Source organism: Hemicordylus capensis, chromosome 6 (genome assembly GCF_027244095.1).
Source record: "Hemicordylus capensis ecotype Gifberg chromosome 6, rHemCap1.1.pri, whole genome shotgun sequence".
Classification (NCBI taxonomy): Eukaryota; Metazoa; Chordata; class Lepidosauria; order Squamata; family Cordylidae; genus Hemicordylus; species Hemicordylus capensis.
The window spans coordinates 17,967,048-17,986,467 of record NC_069662.1 but is presented as its reverse complement, the minus strand read 5'-3'; the positions used below and the strand labels follow the sequence as shown (position 1 = coordinate 17,986,467).

The following is a 19,420-nucleotide window of genomic DNA, read 5'->3' as shown; positions in this document are numbered from 1 at the left end:
CATGCTCCAGCCGAGGGCTGTTCCTCCTGCCACCACTATTTTTCAGGGGCAGTGAAATACGTCCTTGACTGTCACTCTTTGTTTGTTAATTGCTTACCTTTATATCCCTCCAAAGAGAGGAGACCAGTGTACATGGTTATGTTTCTCCTCACAACAACCCTGTGAGGTGGGTCAGGCTGAGAGATAAATGACTGGCTCAGAGTCACCCAGTGAGTTTCATGCTTGAGTGGGGATTTGAACTCCAGTCTCCCCAGGCCTAATCTCTATACAATGCATTTGTTAATGCAGACAGACACAGCTACCTGTTTATAAATTACCTTTCTGGGCCTAGGAGGGATGTAGGAAAATGTGAGCATATGCTGAGGAATCGGATGCAACTTCTTGCTTTGCATGATCACTGGGAAGGCTGGATCCTGTGGAGTGCAACCCCCTTGCAGATGTATCATGCAAAGCCATCCACCGCCGGTTCCCGAGTCTGATTTTCACCCAACATGCTCCACTCAGCTTCATATCTTGGTTATGGGAGTCAGGCAGGTGAAAGTCCGATGGCGAGCTCAGGAACAGGTGGTTGGTGAATTTTGCATGGCACACCTGCAAAGAGCACGCACTCCCCAGCATCCGGGCTTCCCACGGATCATGCAAAGCTGTCCCATGCAAGCAAGGAGTTATATCCTCAGGATATGCTCACAGTTTCCCACATCCCTCCTAGGCCCAGAAAGGTATAAACAGGTACCTGTGGTGCAGTGGGGAAATGCTGAAGCAGAAGGTTGAAGCAGAAGGTTGCCAGTTCGAATCCCTGCTGGTACTATATATCGGGCAGCAGCGATATAGGAAGATGCTGAAAGGCATCACCTCATACTGCGCGGGAGGAGGCAATGGTAACCCCCTTCTGTATTCTACCAAAGAAAACCACAGGGCTTTGTGGGTGCCTGGCGTTGGAATCGACTTGACAGCACACTTTACCTTTACCTGTATCCCTTTACCTTTACCTGTATCCCACCTGGGCAGGCTCACGCACTTCCCAGGAACCAGACCTCCTGGTGATTGTCAGGAATCTGCTCTTTATTTAATTATCTGGTGATCGCCCCTTGCTCTTTATTTAGCAGGAAGTTTTTCATCCCTTTAACTAACATCTCCTCTGGAATGGAGGGGGTACATTCACGTATCAGCCAGATTTACCCCAGAGTTCCTGCAAGTTATCGGGGAGCAGTTCACACAAAATTTGGGTTTTTCCACTGCAGATTATAGAGTGTGTGCTGCCCAATGTATATCCAGGGTAGAAAAACCAACCATTTGTGTCATTTGGAGGGGACAACTTTTGAGTTCACAGTAAAGCCTCCCAGTCCCAGTAAACTCATGGTAAAGCCTTCTGTGTGTAAAAGTCCCAGGGGGTGAGCAACTGGCCCTATCCATCCCCAGCACAGCGTCCCTCCAGTGGCTGTTGCTGGTATCTATCTTATGTTTCTTTTTTTAAGATTGGGAGCCCTTTGGGGACAGGGAGCCATTTTATTTATTTATAACTATGTAAACCACTTTGGGTACTTCTGTTGAAAAGCGGTATATAAATATCGGTTGTATCCGTAATGCATGAAGCTGCTGATAGATTCATGTTGCAACAAAGTAGTGAGTCTTCAAGTCCCCAACCTTCTCACTAAATTACAAAACTGGGTTCCTTGCAGGACAGGATGTTACCTGAATGGATCTTATGAGACTCCTGGCCCTCTTTGCTGTTGGGGTTGGAAATCCTTTTGGAACAAAACCCCCAGATTGCTTTCCCGGAATTTTCCATGGTGCAGAAGAGGGATGGGTGTTTCCATTTCAATTTCCTGTCAGCAAAACTAAAAATACTTGGAGGTCACGCTTGCTTTTACCTAGGAACCGCAACATTTTTTCCCCTACATGGTCACTTCCCCATGGAAGATCTTTCTGAATTAGCTAAAGCTTGCAGGAGAATTATGACCGGCAGATTGAGGATGGGGTTGTTCATAATATCTTTATTTTGCAGTGCCCATGAAATTATATGAGGGGCCTCAGTTCCCCCAACCCTAGATTTCTAAAGGTAATCAAATGGGGGGTGGGGGGAGAGCGCTCATACTTGGGCCTTAAATACCTTAGAAACAGCCTGCCTAAGATCAATGAAAAGCCACCTTCTTAACAACAGCAAGGGCAGGAGTGAAGAAGAGACATTCTCATGGTTGTCTCACAACTGTGGAGGGCCTTTCTCCTAAAGCAGGGGTTCCCAGATGTTGTTGGACTATAAGTCCCATCATTCCCAGCTACAATGGCTATTGATGGGATGATGGGAGTTGTAGTCCAAACATCTGGGGGCCTGAGGTTGGGAACCCCTGTCCTAAACCTGCATCAAAATTGTAGAAATAGAAATAGTAAGAAAGCCGGTGCACAGCAATGGCTAAAAGGCTGAGCTGTAACCAAGGGAGACACCACTGCAGCTCTTGCAAAGAACATAGGAAGCTGCCACATACTGAGTCAGACCATTGGTCTATCTAGCTCAGTATTTTCAGACTGGCAGCAGCTTCTCCACGGTTGCAGGCAGGAGTCTCTCTCAGCCCTATCTTGGAGAAGCCAGGATAGAACTTGAAACCTGAGGAGAATATCTTGCAGTGCTCACACTTCTAGTCTCCCTTTCATAAGCAACCAGGGTGGACCCTGCTTAGCTAAGGGGACAAGTCATGCTGGCTACCACCAGACCAGCTCTCCTCAAGGGTGGTGCAGGGATTAGAATGATTGACTAGGATCAGGGACATATGAGTTCAAATCCCCTTTCAGCCAGGAAACCCACTGGGTGACTCTGGGCCAGTCACTTAGCTCTGCCTAACCTACCTCACAGGGTTGTTGTGAGGATAACAATTTGCACCACTCTGGGCTCCTCGGAGGAAGAGTGGAATATAAATGTAAGTAAGTAAGTAAATATTTCGCCTCTGCCATGAATTTACAAGGCAAGTCACTCTCTCCCAGGCTCAGCCCCTCACCCCACTTGCACCGTGGAGGTAATAGTGTCGACCCACCTTACAGGGTCGTTGGGAGGGTTGTAAGGTAAGGTGTGTGAAGCACTTTGAATACTCTGCAGCGCTATATAAATGCTTACTGGCATACTCACTGGCAGACTGTGGGTGGCAAAATGGGCCCACCTAATCAAGTATTTCCCTGTCATGCAGAGTTGCATCCATGGGACCAGAGGCGGCCCAAGGTATTGTGGTGCCTCAGGTGAGGCCACAGATGCTGCCTTTCCCCATGCCCTTGGCAGTGTCCAGCGTTTTTTCAAAACCAACCCTTGCAAGCTTCAGAAGTAGCACAGAGGGTGTGGCAGAGCGAAGGCTTCCAGAAGCCTCTTCTGTGTGCATCCTGCCAGCTTTGTGAGGAGTGTGAGAGGAGAATCACTCCTCACAGAGCTTGCAAGTGTCAGATTGGTCCCAAAGAGCTGCTTTGATAGTGGCCCCAAGAGAGGGAGGGGATTGACTGGCTGACGCTCGAATAATCTGCTGCCTGAGGCAACAGTCTCACCTTGCCTCATGAAAGGGCCACCCCTGCATGGGCCTGCTTAGTGAACCCACGTTCAGCGTACTCTATCCTCACCCATCCCCCAAATGTCTGTGATGATCCTCTTTTCCCCTGTCAGAGATCTGTGCCCTTAACCGCTGTGTGGCAGGCAGAAATCCAACAGGTGTAGCTTTCCCCCACCATGGAGGCTCAGTGATGGGGAAAAACTGAGATTCATCCTAGCCAGCATAACAAATCTTGTCTGCAGGCTACTAGTGCCCTCTGGAGGAGCAGATGAACCATGACAGCATGGAGCCTGTTTTCATTTACAGTTATTCGCAACATAGCTTCAGCATTCATCACTGGATAGTGCCGGTGACATCACTGTTTACGTATTCTAAACGTTCTCCCCAACTTTTAATTTATTCATAGTACTGTCTGCTTTACTGAATATGGCTTCAAGCAGCCCTCTAAAGCCAGTGTGGTGTAGTACTTAGTCTCAGACCAGGATTTGGGAGACCCAGGTTCAGATCTCCACCCAGTCATGAAACTGATAGGGTGACCTTAGACCAGTCACTCTCTCTTAACCTAACCCACTTTTCAGGGTTGTTGTGCGGATAAGATCGGGGTGCCATGACCTGAATTCCATGGAACATGTGCAGAATAAAAATGTAGAGTGTAATAAATAAAATAGCTGTCAGGATTGCCTTTGGTCCTATAGCAGTGCCCTACTAGTTCTTGAAAGAGTGGACAGCGTTTTCAAACGCCTTGCTTTTGGACCTGACTTCCTCTCTTAGGGTGTGTCCTTCCTGGTGGGTTGTGGGGCGAATCAGCTTCAAATAAACAAGTAAGCAAATAAATTAATACACTGTGTCTGTGCCGTGTTTCCCCAGAAATAAGACAGTGTCTTATATTAATTTTAGCCCCCCAAAATGCACTAGGGCATATTAGCGGTACATCAGAAATTACTGTGTCTGGAGTGCCCCTTCCCTTTTAAATGAAAGGCGGCCTCCAAATGAAAAAAAGACTAGGACACACTGCTCTAAAGACCCTCTCACTACCACACTTACAACATAACTTTTGCTTTCATTTTGATTTTTAAGATAGTGAGCCTTTTGGGGACAGGATTCTTTAACATTGAGAACATATGCAGTATATTTAGCAAAGATGCTTTATAGCCTGTGGAACAGAGTGCACTATATAAATCAAATAAATGTATAAATTAAATAAATACAAGACACTCTTCTTCCTCTCATCAACAAGGACAGCACCCCTCACAGCATGAGGCATCCTTCCAGTCCACATCTGGCCAGTTAGCACACTACAAGCCATGTTCCCTCTAACAGGGATTCCCAGATGCTGTCGACTACAACTCCCAGAATCCCCAGCCAAAGGCCACTGCAGCTGGGGATGCTGGGAGTTGTTGTCAACATCATCTGGGACTCCCTCTTAAGAGGGAACAGTGGCTACAATGGAAAGGCCCATGTTAATGTGAAGGTTGCCCTAAGAGGGAAGGTCTGCCACTGCTTGATCAGCTGTATTGCAATTCCAAGAGCAAAGACTAAGTCTTGAAAGGTTGTTGTGAGGATGAGGACAGTATTTAATCGTTTCCTTAAAAGCGGAGATTTAAAAACCAGATACAGAATTTTGGCTCTTTGTCACAGTTTACTACAGAGCTGCACAACTCTGGCCCTCCTGAAGATGGGGGCTTACAACTCCCATAATCCCTGGTGATGGGCCACTGTGGTTGAGGATCATGGGAATTGTAGTCCAATAGCTAGAAATCCACGGTTGGGAACCGCTGCACTAGCATATGACAAAGAAATGGAACCCAGGGCTAGGCTGTGCAATTTAATGGTTCCCCAATTTGGGGGGGGGGGAGGCAATCCTTTCCTAGACAGCACTTTCAGAACTTCTCTGCAGCATGTGGATCTGCCCTCTGCCCTACGGCTACCCAACCCACCATCACGATGGATATTTTGCCAGTAAACAAACAGCTCCAAAACCATTATCAAGAGACACCTTCTTACGCATCTTTTATTAACACGTTCAAGGCATTCTTAAGCGTGGACTTCACTTAGATTAGCTGAGATTGAGGGCAGAGAGGCCTACTGCACCAAGCTCTGCTCCTGCCCTCAAAAACCACATCTTCTTGTCATTAGTTCAAGTCCACTCAAACCCATCATTTCTTTTACAACAGTAACTAGATTTCAGAGTTTGGGGTGGGGGGAGCACCCTTCCAGAGGTAATGTGTCCCAAAGTTTAGAAGCACCTTCTCAGTTAAAAAAAAAAAAGGTTTTGTTCATCACTGGATTTTTAAGCCAGTTTTAAGTTCCAGGTGTTGATTCTTTCGAGACCTCTAGAGGATTAAGACATCAATTCCTGAATGGTGGTGCCCTTGACTGTGTGTTTCAAAGAATTCTATGGTCAGGTGGCCGTTTCCAGAGGGAGAGAAAATTAAGCACTGTCTGAGGAGGGGCCATCACTCAGTGATGGTAAAGCACATGCTTTACCAAGCACAAGGTCCTGGGTTAAATCACCAGCTAAATAGGGTCTCAGATAGTACAGCTAGGAAAGACCTCTGCCTGGGACCTTAGAGCCAAGTCAAATAAACCACTCCAACCAATGGTTCACACAGGATAGACTCAGCGTAAGGCAGCTTCATGGATAAGGGCTCAAGGTGTGTAATCTTGAATTTAGCGTTTCCAGTATTTCTTATCCTCCAAATGTCATTGCAAAAAGTGGGATATGGGACGGTGAGGGAGAAACAGGGATCTTTCACCACAAAGTCTATAGAGCCTGCATCTATTTCCTTGCTTGCTCGCTGCCTAGGTGCTTATCTCCATAGGAAGCCTTCAATTTCTGTGGTGCCCAAATGTTATATCTGTGGCCAAACTTGTGGTTCAAACTTCGTTCCAGCCCTGTCTGCAACCAGAATCATTCACTAGAGAGAAACCTCCAATAGTATTGTGTATATGCTGCCATCACACAACAGCAGAGAAAAGCTGCGGGATGTGAGACCATGGAATTCAGCTTCCTGAGAATGTCAGTTTTCTTCCCCCCCACCCCACCCTTTCTTTCAAAGGACAAGTTTCTGGTCCTCATGCTTGTGTGCGTAGCAAATGACTCGTGAAATCTCAGCAGCCAGAAAAGTTGCTGTTTGATTTCTTGAGGCCAGGTATGCATGGGGTGGAGCCTTCAAGGGACTCCACATCATGTCCTGTCCCACCATGGAACTAGCAGCAGCAGAATAAATTAAGCAGAACTAAGGATATGATGCATATTTGCATCATATATGCAGGTTGCAGAATTCAGCTTTTCTCCTCGCAGAATTTTTGTCACTTTTGTGCAGATGGCCAGTGGGAGAGATGGGTTTAAAGGGGTTTTAGGCAAATCTATAGAGGACTATCACTGGCTATTACTCATCATAGCTATGTCAAACCTCCTTGTTCAGAGGCAGTATACCTCTGAAGACTAGTTGCTTTGGGGGAACAACAGCAGGAGAGAGCAATTGCTTTCAAGTCCTTGTGGGCTTCCCAGAGGCTCTTGTTGGCCACTGTGGGGAACAGGATACTGAACTAGGTGGACTAATCCAGCAGGGTTTCCTTGAGTTCCTTCAGGATGATCTAATCCTATGGCAAATTATAGCATTTCGGGCAGATTCTAGCTTTCTCAGGAACAATCTACCATTTTAACAATCTTGAAAACTCAGAATCAGGCGCGGCTCGTGAACGTGCCTGGGGGGAGGGGCGGCGAGCGGCTTCTTTAAGGTAAACGGAGCCGGTGCTCCATGCTGCCCAGCAGCCCCCGCGGCGGGGAATCGCCTCCACCACTCACCTGGCTCCCACGGAGGCAAGCCCCTGCCAGCGGCCAGGTGAGTGGTGGAGGTGATTCCCCACCACAGGGGCTGCTGGGCAGCACGGAGCACCGGCTCCATGTACCTTAAAGAAGCCGCCCGCTGCCCCCACAGGCGCGTTCACAAGCCACGCCTGCTCAGAATGTTTTCATTTTTGTTCCCCCGGCCCACTGTGTGGGTGTGTGGGAGGGGAGATAGTTATAGGTGAGTTCTACTTGCAGGAAGCCCAGGTTTTGAGTGATGAGAAGGGAGAAGGGGGGAAACCCCAACCTATCCTAGAAATCTTACCATTCTTCACCCAGGAAATGAATTTCCCACACACACACCCCAAAAATCATGCCCTAAACTAGAGGCCCCCAATAGTATGTTTTTTAATTAATAAAATATTTTTCACACCTCCAACCCCAACCCCTGAGAAGAAGAGGACATAAAGAACCTTTAAAAAGAAAAGAAGTTTCTAATTTCGCTGTGGGCAGAAATTAACCTTTCTTGCTCATTTAAGCATTAAAACCATGCAAATTGACTTTTTAATAATCTAGGCCAGGGGGACTCTCCAGCTGTTGTGGGACTACAACTTCCATCATTCTCCACTGCAATAAACTGCAGCGGTGCGGTGATGGGAGTTGTAGTCCAGCAAGAGCTGGAGAGCCTCCGGGTGGCCACTCCTGACTTGGGCCATTTTCACAAGATCGCAAACTGTCTTTAGTCAGCCAAGGTCCAGACATTCTATTTTCGCCCCGCTGTAGTAGCCGTGTACAGCGGGGCGATGGGAGAGGAAGTCCCACCCCTACAGCGTCACTCACGCACGAGTCCTGCTGCTCACTAGGACGGGGCTTGTCTGAAGAGGGCAGAGCCCTCCCCCTGATGGTGGGTGCTCTCATAATTGCGAGACTGGGTCCTACAATCACAGGAGCACCCACCATCACAGGGAGGGCAACTCCCTCTTCAGAAAAAGCTCCGTTGGGACCGTGAGTGGTGGGGATTGTGTGTGATTGTGATTGTGTGTGTGATTGTGTGTGAGCGGGGATTGTGTGTGAGTGGGACTTCCTCTCTCTTTGCCCCACTGCACACAGCTACAGCAGGGGAAAGTTATAATGTCTGAAGAGGGCTTTTCTTTCTTTCTTTCTTTCTTTCTTTCTTTCTTTTCTTTCTCTCCTTCTTTCTCTCTTTCCTTTCCCTCAATCGCAACCAGATGTGCCTGTGCAGTATTCCATAAAAGAGCCAGAAGGCAAGAGCTTTCATGAGCAAAGAGCATTAGTGATGGAATAACCCTTTCCAAACCAAAGGGAAAAGGTGGTGGGTGGGTGATATGGAGAGCCACCAGGCCGGACATAATGCTGAGAATGGAGGGAAAGAAGGGGAGGATCCAGCAAAGAGTGTAGGATCTGGGACTACCCTCAAATCTCCAGCCAGCCACCGAACTCATGAGGTAGCTCTGGACTAAAAACAGCCCACCAACCTCAGAGGGCTGCTGTTGCTCAGGGCACAAAAGGCTGCAGTTTAAGTTAAGGTGAAAGGCCAATCTTTGAGTCGGCAAGTAACAGCTTGGTCTGGATCAGGGCCTAACCTGAGTCTGCTGGTGCCCGAAGAACACTGAGTTTCACAGGAAGAACTTTCTGTTTAGACTGAAGTCAGGGATGAGATGCTTCAAGTAGGGCTCAGAGATGGCCAGGCACCACCAAGAAGAACTTCCTGTTTGGCCACAGGAAGTTAGCAGGAGGAAGCAAAGTCACTTGGGGTTTGGAGAAGGCCAAATACGCTAGGGGACCTTTCTGCTGTTTTCCCCCTCACGGGGCCAGAGATCAGGAATCGGAGGTCAAGGAGCAAGGTGGGTTCGCTGGTGCTTGGAGAAAGCTGAACTCCACCGGAAGGACTTCCCACAAGCACCGCAGACATACGGGCGGGTGCCGGCGTGCTGGTGCTGGTGTTCGGTGAGGTTCCCACGCTGCCGGAAGCTCTTGCCACAGACGGGGCAGCGGTAGGGCCTTTCAGCGGTGTGAACCCGCCGGTGCTTGACCAGGTGTGAGTTCTGGATGAAGGATTTGCCACAGGAGGCGCAGACGTATGGCCTCTCACCCGAGTGCGTGCGCTGGTGCTGGATGAGGTTGGAGCTTTGCCGGAAACCCTTGCCGCATTCGGTGCACCGGAAAGGGCGGGCGCCCGTGTGGGTGGCCTGGTGCTTAGCCAAGTAGGAACCCAGGGCGAACGCCTTGCCACAGATGGCGCAGCGGTGAGCCTTCCCAGGGGCGTGTGTGCGCCGGTGCTCAGAGAGGTTGGAGCTTTGGCTGAAGATTTTGCCGCACTCGGGGCACTTAAACGGCTTCTCGCCGGTGTGCGTCACCTGGTGCCGCAAGAGCTTGGAGCTCTGCGCAAAGCCCTTGCCGCACTCAGGGCACTTATAGGGGCGCTCCGCCGGGTGGCAGATGCGCCGGTGTTCGGTAAGCCGGCAGCGCCACATGAAGGTCTCGCCGCACTGAGGGCAGCGGGCCGGAGGGTCCCGCTGGTGCTGCCGCAGCCCGGAAAGCAGCACAAAGCCCTTGCTGCAAGCCGGGCACCGGAAAGGCCTCTCCTCACCTAAGTGGTGCCGTTGATGCCTCCCTAGCTTGCCACTGTCGGGAAAGTGCTCTCCACACGTGGGGCAACGGTAGGCGTCGTCATCAGGCATGTGGGTGCGCTCGTGCGCTGCCAGCGTGGCAAAGAGGGCGAAGGATTTGCCACACACCGCACAGCAGTATGGCTTGTCCAGCGAGGCCTCTGCCGGGTGGCTCAGCTGGGGAATCGCAAGCTCTGAGTTACCAGAGAAAATTTTGCCATCCTGGGGGCAGCCGTGGGGTCTCTCGTCTGCTCCGTGGCACATCTTGTGTGTCATGAGGTCAGCACCCTCAGGAAAACAAGCACCACAGGCGGAACATTTGGAAGGCTTCTCTTCCTCGTCTTTTTTGCCAACATGTCCCGCCTGGTGCAGTGTCAGCTCACTGCTGCTGGGAAACGTCTCCCCACAGTCGGGGCAGCCATGGGGTTTCTCCTCCAGGTGGATTCTCTGATGTGTAGCAAGAGCAGCAGTCTCAGCAAAGCAGGCCCCACACTCTAGACACTTAGCGAGCTCCTCCTCCCTGCCGTGGGTACTTTGGTGTTGCTCCAGGTCAGAGGCATTGGAGAACTTCTCTCCACATCCATGGCAAACGTGGGACACGTCCCCAAGGTGTTCTCTCTGATGGATCTGGAGAGCGGAGCTTTCGAAGAAGCTGGCATCACAGTCGGAGCATTTAGAGGGCTGCTCCTCTACGCTGTGACTCGTCGTATGAGCCTCCAGTTCTGGCTTGTTGTCAGGAAAAGCTTCGCCGTACTGCTGGGAGACGTCGCTCAAGTGGATCCTCTGATGGGCAGTAAGGGCAGAACTCTGGCTGAAATGCTCCCCACACTCAGGACATGTACACGCTTCCCCTTCTTCTCCATCGGCACCATTGCTTTGCTGCCCAGCTGGTTCCGAGCCCTCCGGCGAAGTGTCTTCTATTTTGGGGAGGCGCTGCTGGTCGGCAGCCGGAAGGGGAGCCGGAAGGGGATGCGCCTCCCCCGTATGCCCCCCACTGCTGCCATGCGCCTGGTGGTTGCGCACGTGCTTGGCGAGGTCAGAGCTGACGCCAAAGCAGCGGCCGCACTCCTTGCAGCAATAAGGCTTCTCGCCGGTGTGAGTCCGCAGGTGAGTGACGAGGGTGGACCGGCGCCCAAAGCGCTTCCCGCAGTCCGGGCAGGCGTGGGGGCGTTCGCCCGAGTGCGTGCGCAGATGGTGTGCCAGCGTGGAGCTCTGTGAGAAACGGGCCCCGCACTGGTGGCACCGGAAGGGCTTCTCGCCCGTGTGCACCCGCTGGTGCTCAGCCAGCGTCGAGCCGCGGGCAAAGCGCTTCCCGCACTCGTCGCAGGCGTGGGGCCGGCGCCCGCCGTGCGCCTTGAGGTGCTCCGCCAGTGAGGAGCTCCAGCTGAAGCCCCGGCCGCATTCGGGGCACCGGAAGGGGCGCTCCCCCGTGTGGATCCGCTGGTGTTTCACCAGGTTGGAGCTCTGAGCAAACCCCTTCCCGCACTCCGAGCAGCGGAAGGGGCGAGGGTCCGGGCCCCCGGCCACAACAGGAGCGGCAGCACCCTTCTCCTCTGATTCCACGCGAGGCCAATCGCAGCTCTGGGGGCAAGTCGCGGCCTCTTCATCTTTCACTTCCTGCACCATTTCCTCTTCTTCTTCCTCCCGTGGCACGTCGGAGCCTGCCGGGAGAAAGGAAAAGCATGCATTCAGATACCTTATATGAAAGGGAGACTTGATGTGTGAGCACTGGAAGAGATTCCCCTCAGGGGGTGGAGCCGCTCTGGGAAGAACAGAAGGTTCCAAGTTCCCTCCCTGGCAGCATCTCCAAGAGAGGGCTGAGAGAGATTCCTGCTTGCCACCTTGGAGAAGCCGCTGCCAGTCTGTGAAGACAATACTGAGCTACATGGACCTATGGTCTGACTCAGTACATGGCAGCTTCCTGTGTTCCTATCTTGGGAATGAGGTTTCACCTCAGCAGTGGAGTGTTTGCTTTGCATGCAGAAGCTCCCTGGCAACATCTCCAGGTAGGGCTGGGAAAGGCTCCTGCCTGAAACCTTGGAGAGCCGCTGCCAGTCAGAGTAGACAGTTCTGAGCCAGATGGACCAATGGCCTGATTCGGTAGAAGGTAGCTCCTAATGTACTTATGTCATATCATAAAGTACTGCTGCTCAAGCCTGTCATTAGCCCCACTTACAGTATGCTTTCTGGGACAGAAAACAGTGTATGGCAGAGGTTCCCAAACTTAGGTCCCCAGATGCTGCTGGACTACACCTCTTGGAAAGCCCAGAAAACGAGTATAAATCAGAACGTGCGTACAACTGGAACAGACTTCATGCGCTTACAGGAATATAGGAAGCTGCCTTATACCAAGTCAGGCCACTGGCCCATCTAGTTCAGTACTGCCTGTACTGCCTGGCAGCAGCTCTTTGGGGTTTCAGGCAGGTCTCTCCCAGCCCTACTTGGAGATGCTGCCAGGGATTGAACCTGGGACCTTCCGCATGCCAAGCAGATGCTCTGCCGCTGTGTTATAACCCCATCCCCTAATTTCACAACGATTTAGCCCCACAGTTTATGTTCTTTTTGTCTCTGCCCATGCACAGAGTTCCAAATTGCTGGGACGTGCAGAGAGCCCGGAGTGCACAATCAGCCCCACCCTCATGCATTCACAGTGTGTGTGTGTGTGTGTGTGTGTGTGTGTGTACATGCTGTCTGAACAGTCCTAAAGCATCCCTCACCTGCATACACGACTATCAGCTCTTGTCTCTCTCCTGAGTCTGGCAGCTCCTCCCCTTGTTCCAGCCAAGTGAAGTTTGGTTCAGCAACCGGAAACCTAAATAACAAGCATATATAAGGGGCAATCACAAATACAGGGCGATCACACAGTGCTTTCGTCACACAAACCTAACAGACCCTTTGTTTTGCCTTCTGCACACAGAAGAGAGGAGAGCTGGTCTTGTGGTAGCCAGCATGACTTGTCCCCTTAGCTAAGCAGGGTCCACCTTGGTTGCATATGAATGGGAGACTTGATGTGTGAGCACTGGAAGATATTCCCCTCAGGGGATGGAGCTGCTCTGGAAAAAGCAGAAGGTTCCAAGTTCCCTCCAAGATAGGGCTGGGAGAGACTCCTGCCTGCAACCTTGGAGAAGCCGCTGCCAGTCTGTGAAGACAATACTGAGCTACATAGACCGATGGTCTGACTCAGTATATGGCAGCTTCCTATGTTCCTATGACCCCTGAAAAAAGAAGGATGGGTGGTCAAAAAAGCCCTTAGGACCTTTTCACTCAAAAAGAGATATTTGAATTTCCCAGGCCTGTAAGTCAAAGAAAGAGCCACACTCACCAGAACATACATATGATTTTCAAATGGCTCTCATCCATTTGCTGTACTTTATAAAAAACATCTAGGAGTGGAAGGTTAGACTAGGGGTGGCCAACCTGTGGTTCTTCAACTGCTGTTGGACTGCGACTCCCATAACCCCCTGCTGCAATTTATTGCAGCAAGGGATGATGGGAGTCATAGTCCAACAGCAGCTGGAGAGCCTCTGATTGGCCACCCCTGAATCATAGGCGACAAAAACCCTTGTTCAAGCATAGCAAGCTCACCTCTGTTCTGCCTGGTGCTTTCCTCTCGATGTGGGTTTTTAAAAGATCTAATTCAGCTTTAATGCTTTGAACCGGTGATACGGCAAGTTTAAGAGATACGGCAAGTCGTATGATGGTGATATGGCAAGTCGTCAGTGATACGGCGAGTTGTATGTTCAAGCTGATGATACGTTCAAGTCGGTGATATGGGGCAAGCTCAAGTCTCACTGCAATTTTCCACTGCCACTAAAAGATCTAATTTGGCTTTAACGCCCTCGACTGGTGAAACAGCAAATTCAAGTCCCCCGTGCCTAAACAGTCAGCCTGTTACTGATCTGGGAGGTATGGAATAGGGAGGCGGAGAGGGCCCAGTGCCGAGAGAGACCAGGGGTCCAAGACCAACCTGTGTAGTGTGCCCTCTGCGATAACCTCTCCCTGGACACCCCCTACCTGTGAACGGGACGGCCTGTGCAGCAGGGAAGTAGCAGCTACAAGTCAAAACTTGAACCTCTCAAGTCAAGCAATTCCATAACAGCACAGTTCCCTGTATCAGAGGCCTGGATTCTAAAAGAACTGTCATATCAAGGTCTCAGGCATCAGAGAATCCAGCCCCGAGCTCCTTCAAAGTGACTCAGTCTGCTGCTATGCATGCTTACTCAGAAGAAAGCCCCAGCAGTTCAATGGGACTTATACCCAAGCAAGTGGTACTTAGGCTCGCAGCCCCAGTGGGTTGGCAAACACAGGGGAAAGAAAGGGAGGAAGAAGCAAGGGTGGTGTGCTTTTATGTTTGGGGGGCTTTTTTTTTTTTTTACCGTGGAGTGCTGGGGTCCTCTTCCAGAAGAAAGGGGCCATTGCTTTCAGCTTCCACTGGAAAGCCTGGGTAGGATACCGCAGCTTCCACCTGTATGGGAGGCAAGAGTTGCAATCAGTGAGTGGGGGAGAAAAGCTTTGAAAGTGTGAAGCTGAAGAGCAGTCTATATTCCATAAATGAACCTGAACAAGGATTGTGCACTAAAGACTACGGGGAAATTGTGAGAGAAGGGGGTTCCTCTTGTACTGACACAGTACAGTCTAAAGCTAAAGTCTGAGTTCCCAAGTTTGGGTCCCCCAGATGTTGTTGGACTTGGGGTCCCAAGGTTGGGAGCTCCTGGTCTGAAGAAGAAAAACTAAGTTCTCTTGTTCTCCCTCTCACATGAACGCACACACTCCATCCTTTCTTCAAGGAGCTCAGAGTAGCATACTTGTTTTGCTTTCAGCCCTCTTTGATCTTCACAACAACCCAGTGAGATAGGTTAGGAAGTGAGTGTGTGACTGGCTCAAGATCAACCACTGTGTGAAGATTTGAACCCAAGTCTCCCCAATCCTACTCCAATATGTTAACTACTAGTCCACTCCACAGCACACCAGATCTCTTTGGGGTTCATGTGGGCTGCTTCAGTCGAACTCAGTGAGGAGGTACCACACATCTGCACCTAACAGGTATCCTTGCTTTTGACTATATCAGTGACCAAATGATCCTGGGTGGGGTGGGGGGGAAGCCGGTGATTGGGGTGGGGTGAGGTGGGGAGTTTGGTGGTTTGTATGGACTCAGAGCTGATACCTATACAGAGGGGTAGTCAGAATGGTGGAGGTGGCAGCAGCACACACCCTAGGAAGAAAGTGTCACACCCACAAGCACTCTGAGGGGGATCTTGTCACAAACACGAAGTAGGGAAGGGACTCTTGATGCGGGAACTGCGCAGGCCCCAGGGACCCACAGATGCCCTGACTTGCTCAAGGCCTACACAGGGCACAGCCCCCAGGGAAAGGGCCGGGGGGGGGGCATTGGTTTCTTCCACAGTCTTGCCCCCTTGCCTCCCCACAGATCATCCCTCCGGGAGATCTCCTTTATTTCTAAGACCACCTTGCCACTCCTTGGCTTCCAGCCTCCGCCTGCCAAGGCGCTCTACCGCTGGGCAAGGCAGCAGCGCCCCCCTCGCCAAGCCCCCTCAGACCAGAGCGCACGCCTCTCCAAGCACCCCCAGGGCGTTATTCTCCACTCCTCCTCCTCCTCCTCCTTCTCCAAGAGTGCGCCTTCCCCACCTTTCATTCTGATCCCCGGGCCAGGATATACCTCCTTCCTCTTCCCCTGAATGCACACTGCCCCCGCCCCACAGGAGCGCACGGCCTGGTCCTCCCCAGATCCCCTTGAGCTGCGCCCGGCCGGCGGTGACGGCCACCTAGGGGGTCCCAAGTTTCTCCCTTGTCCCTCCGGCTCCAATCCCTTACCGCCTCCATCGCCCCCCTTACCACCCTTACCACCCCTTACCGCCTCCATCGCCCCCCAGGGCGCTCCCCCCGCACCGACTGCAGCACGCGAGGGGTTAAGCCCTGCAGACAATACACCGCCAGGCCCAGCTCCGCCTCCGCATGGCCCTGCTGCTCTGCTCCACTCCCCCCTTCGTCTGCCAGCACCAGGCAGGCCAGTCGCCAGCCAGCAGAGAGCGGATCGCCTGCCTGCGCCGCCTTCCAGCCCCCCCCCCCCCGCCCCCCAATGACACAGGGGCAGGAGCAGTGGGGGAGAAAGGCTGGGGTAGGGTCGCCCCTAACGATGACAAGCAAAGGGGGAAGGGCGGCTGGGACTCCTCCTGGGTTGGTTCTTATTAGCACAACAAACGCGCGCAGCGCATTCAAATGACCTTGGGTACATTTCCACACCCATGCGTTGTCAGCCTGCCTTGGCTCCAAGTCATGGCTCCAGGGCAGAAAAGCTATTTTATTAGCTCAGCTCATATTATCAGGACAGGAACAACCTAAATGCGTTGTTTGAACTCCGGTTGGTATTGGCAGAAGGCTGCAAAAAGGAATTCCCAAAATGTTGGGTAGGGGGAGAAGGTTTCCAATCCGCCTTTCGGACCTCCTTTCCTTTTACTCACTAGTATGTTTTAACCCAGTACGTCAGTATGTCATAACCCAATATGTTTTCCCTTACAAGGCACATTCTTGGAGCATGTGAAGTCAAGAGGGAACGGTCTCTAAGCATGTGCAGAGTCCCTGGGCAACCATGGTTAATGGGATTCACTGCTGCAAGAGAAGATGATGGTCACTATTATTATTATTTTTAGGATTAGGTTTTCAAACGGGTCCTCAGATGTTGCTGGACTGCAGCTCCCATTATCCACAGCCACAACAGCTCCCATCATCCACAGCCACAACAGATTAAGGCCAAAGTGGCTGCAGATAATGGGAGTTGTAGTCCAACAACATACAAATAAGACAAAGATTTATATACTGCTTTTCAACCAAAGTTCCCAAAGCAAACTTTGACTACAGAAAAGACAGATATAAATAAATAAAGTGGTTCCCTGTCTGTTCACAATCTAAAAATGAAACATAAAATAGACACCAGCAACAGTCACTAGGGATGCTGTGCTGAGGATGGATAAGGCCAGTTGCTCTCCCCCTGCTCAATAAAGAGAATCACCACCTTTAAAAGGTTCCTCTTTGCTCAGTTGATTGATTGATTAAATGCCGTCAAGTCGGTGTCGACTTAACGACCACATAGATAGATTCTCTCCAGGATGATCTGTCTTCAACGTGGCCTTTAAGGTCTCAGTGGTGCATTCACTGCTGTCATAATCGAGTCCATCCACCTTGCTGCTGGTCATCTTCTCTTTCCTTCAACTTTTCCCAGCATTAAGGACTTCTTAAGGGAGCTGGATCTTCACATAATGTGTCCGAAGTATGACAGTTTGAGCCTGGTCATTTGTGCCTCAAGTGAAAATTCTGGATTGATTTGTTCTATGATCCATTTGTTTGTTTTCCTGGCTGTCCATGGTATCCTCAAAAGTCTTCTCCAGCACCAAAGTTCAAAAGCATCAATGCTTTTTCGATCTTGCTTCTTCAAAGCCCAGCTTTCGCATCCATAGTGTCATGGGGAAAACCATGGTCCAAACGATTATAATCTTTGTAGGTATAGACACGTCACGGCATCTAAATATCCTTTCCAAGGCCTTCACTGTACCAAGTGCTAGCATGTGGCGTATTTCTTGACTGCTGGATCCTTTACTGTTGACAGTCGGTTGTAAAAGGCAGAATCTATCCACCACTGCAATGTCTTCATTGTCAATTCTGAGGCTGGTTGCTGTACCTGTTGTCATTAGTTTAGTCTTCTTTACATTTAGTTGTAGTCCATTTTTTTTCCACTGTGCTCCTTGACTTCCAGTACTAGAGCTCACAGATCATCCACATTCTCAGCTATCAGAGTGGTGTCATCAGCATAGCTCAGGTTATCGATGTTTCTTCCTCCAACTTTAAAGCCTCGCTCATCTTCTTCCAATTCAGCTTCTCTCAGTATATATTCAGCATATAAATTGAATAAAGGAGAAAGTATACAGCCTTGTCTTACTCCTTTGCCGATCTGGAACCAGTCTGTTTCACCATGTTCCGTTTGGACTGTGGTTTCCTGTCCTGTGTACAGGTTTCTCATGAGAACAATGAGGTGTTCTGGGACGCCCATTTTCCTAAGGATATTCCACAACTTGATATGGTTGATGCAATCAAAGGCTTTTCTGTAGTCAGTTAGCAGTTCTGCTCAGTTAGCAGGGGGTATCTCAAACATCTGGGAACCCAAGTCTGAAAACCGCTGGTTAGACAAATGAATGGAGGAGAAACCTAGCTTCATCTTAACCATAATAGCTGGATGTTGGAGACAGAATGCAAAAACAACAGATATAGCTGATCCAACAAGGTCCTTCTTAGGTTCACACAGCCATGCTCCTATATCTGAAATTTGAGGCAAGGTTGTCAGATCCTAATGAGCCCTTTTAAAAAATAAATTAATATGCAGCCTTGTACTGTAATTTTGAGCTACAACCTGGGGATTTTGGGACAATCATGGCTGCAAACATACAGGCCAATGTAGCCCTTGGCCATTGCGGCTGAGAATGATGGGAGCTGTAGTCCAATTGAAGATCCAAGACTGGGAACCCCTGGAGTAATTCAGCAAGTTTGTTGATTTTAAATTTTTTGGTTGATTAAAAAGGTGCTTCTGACAAATCAGGCAGATTCTTTTTTTAATGCTGATTGTTGTTTAGTCTGAAATTCTTAAAAATCCAGATACCTCATTAGATCTCTCTTCCTCTTTCATACAAGAGGAAATGCCTCTTTTAAGGAGTGTGTGGTGCACACCCTGTCAACATGCTTTAATTTATATCGCCCCCTCCAACCTTTGTTTGACAGGCATCCTTAGAAACAGAACTTTGAGACGGTAGAGAAAGCTTTATTTTAAAGAAGGTTGGGGTTGGTTTGTTTTTTAGGAGGAGGAGGAGGTTTTGCGTTCTTATTGTGAATAAAAATGTGAAAGATTTTCAAAGAGTGATATCTACTAGAGATAAATAAATGGAGGAAGACTGCAAGGCTCCAGCGGTTGGTAACTTCACACTACCCTAGATAAACATGGGCTGTTGCTGGACTAGAATTCCCATCAGCCCCAGCCACAATAGCCTTCCATTGCAGCTGGCGATGATGGGAGATGCAGTCCAACATCTGGGGACCCAAGGTTGGGAACGCCTGCCATATAGCTTATCCCCAACCTACGGGGCTACTCCCTCCCACCAATCCACTTTTATCCTTCTTCAAGCAGTCTGGTCCTCACCACTACAACTATTTTGGAAACTCTGAACCAGTAGCAAGAGATGAGAAGGAAGCCGTATTAACATTCCACGGTCTAGGTCCCCTGGAATCTGGCCTCCGCCTTTCCCATGCGCCCTATATTTGCTGACTAGGCCCCACTTGCTTCCTGGGAAGACCCAGCGATTCTGGCTTCACCTTTAGCTCAACCAATGGCGCTTTTCTATTGCGTAGTGAGGAGGAGCTTCGTTTGTTGAATCCTTGCCTCGCATCTCGCCTGTCTCTTAAAGGCACAGGAG

General features: G+C 50.2%; 1 protein-coding gene across 4 annotated transcripts; it reads right to left on the bottom strand.

The window, feature by feature from the left end:
• Positions 1–7,419: 7,419 nt before the first annotated feature.
• LOC128331849 (zinc finger protein 91-like) lies at positions 7,420–16,137 on the bottom strand. Of its 4 annotated transcripts, none has more exons than XM_053265785.1 (4): positions 15,820–16,137; positions 14,324–14,412; positions 12,665–12,759; positions 7,420–11,608 (listed from the first exon to the last, which is right to left on the bottom strand). In XM_053265785.1, exons 1-4 carry the CDS (start codon positions 15,826–15,828, stop codon positions 9,171–9,173), a joined length of 2,631 nt encoding a protein of 876 aa, XP_053121760.1. In that variant the 5' UTR covers positions 15,829–16,137; the 3' UTR covers positions 7,420–9,170. The 4 variants fall into 4 exon arrangements, with proteins under 4 accessions (XP_053121760.1, XP_053121762.1, XP_053121763.1 ...); XM_053265787.1 differs by lacking the exon at positions 15,820–16,137 and adding an exon at positions 15,112–15,805; XM_053265788.1 differs by lacking the exon at positions 15,820–16,137 and adding an exon at positions 15,594–15,805.
• Between the last annotated feature and the right edge of the window lie 3,283 nt (positions 16,138–19,420).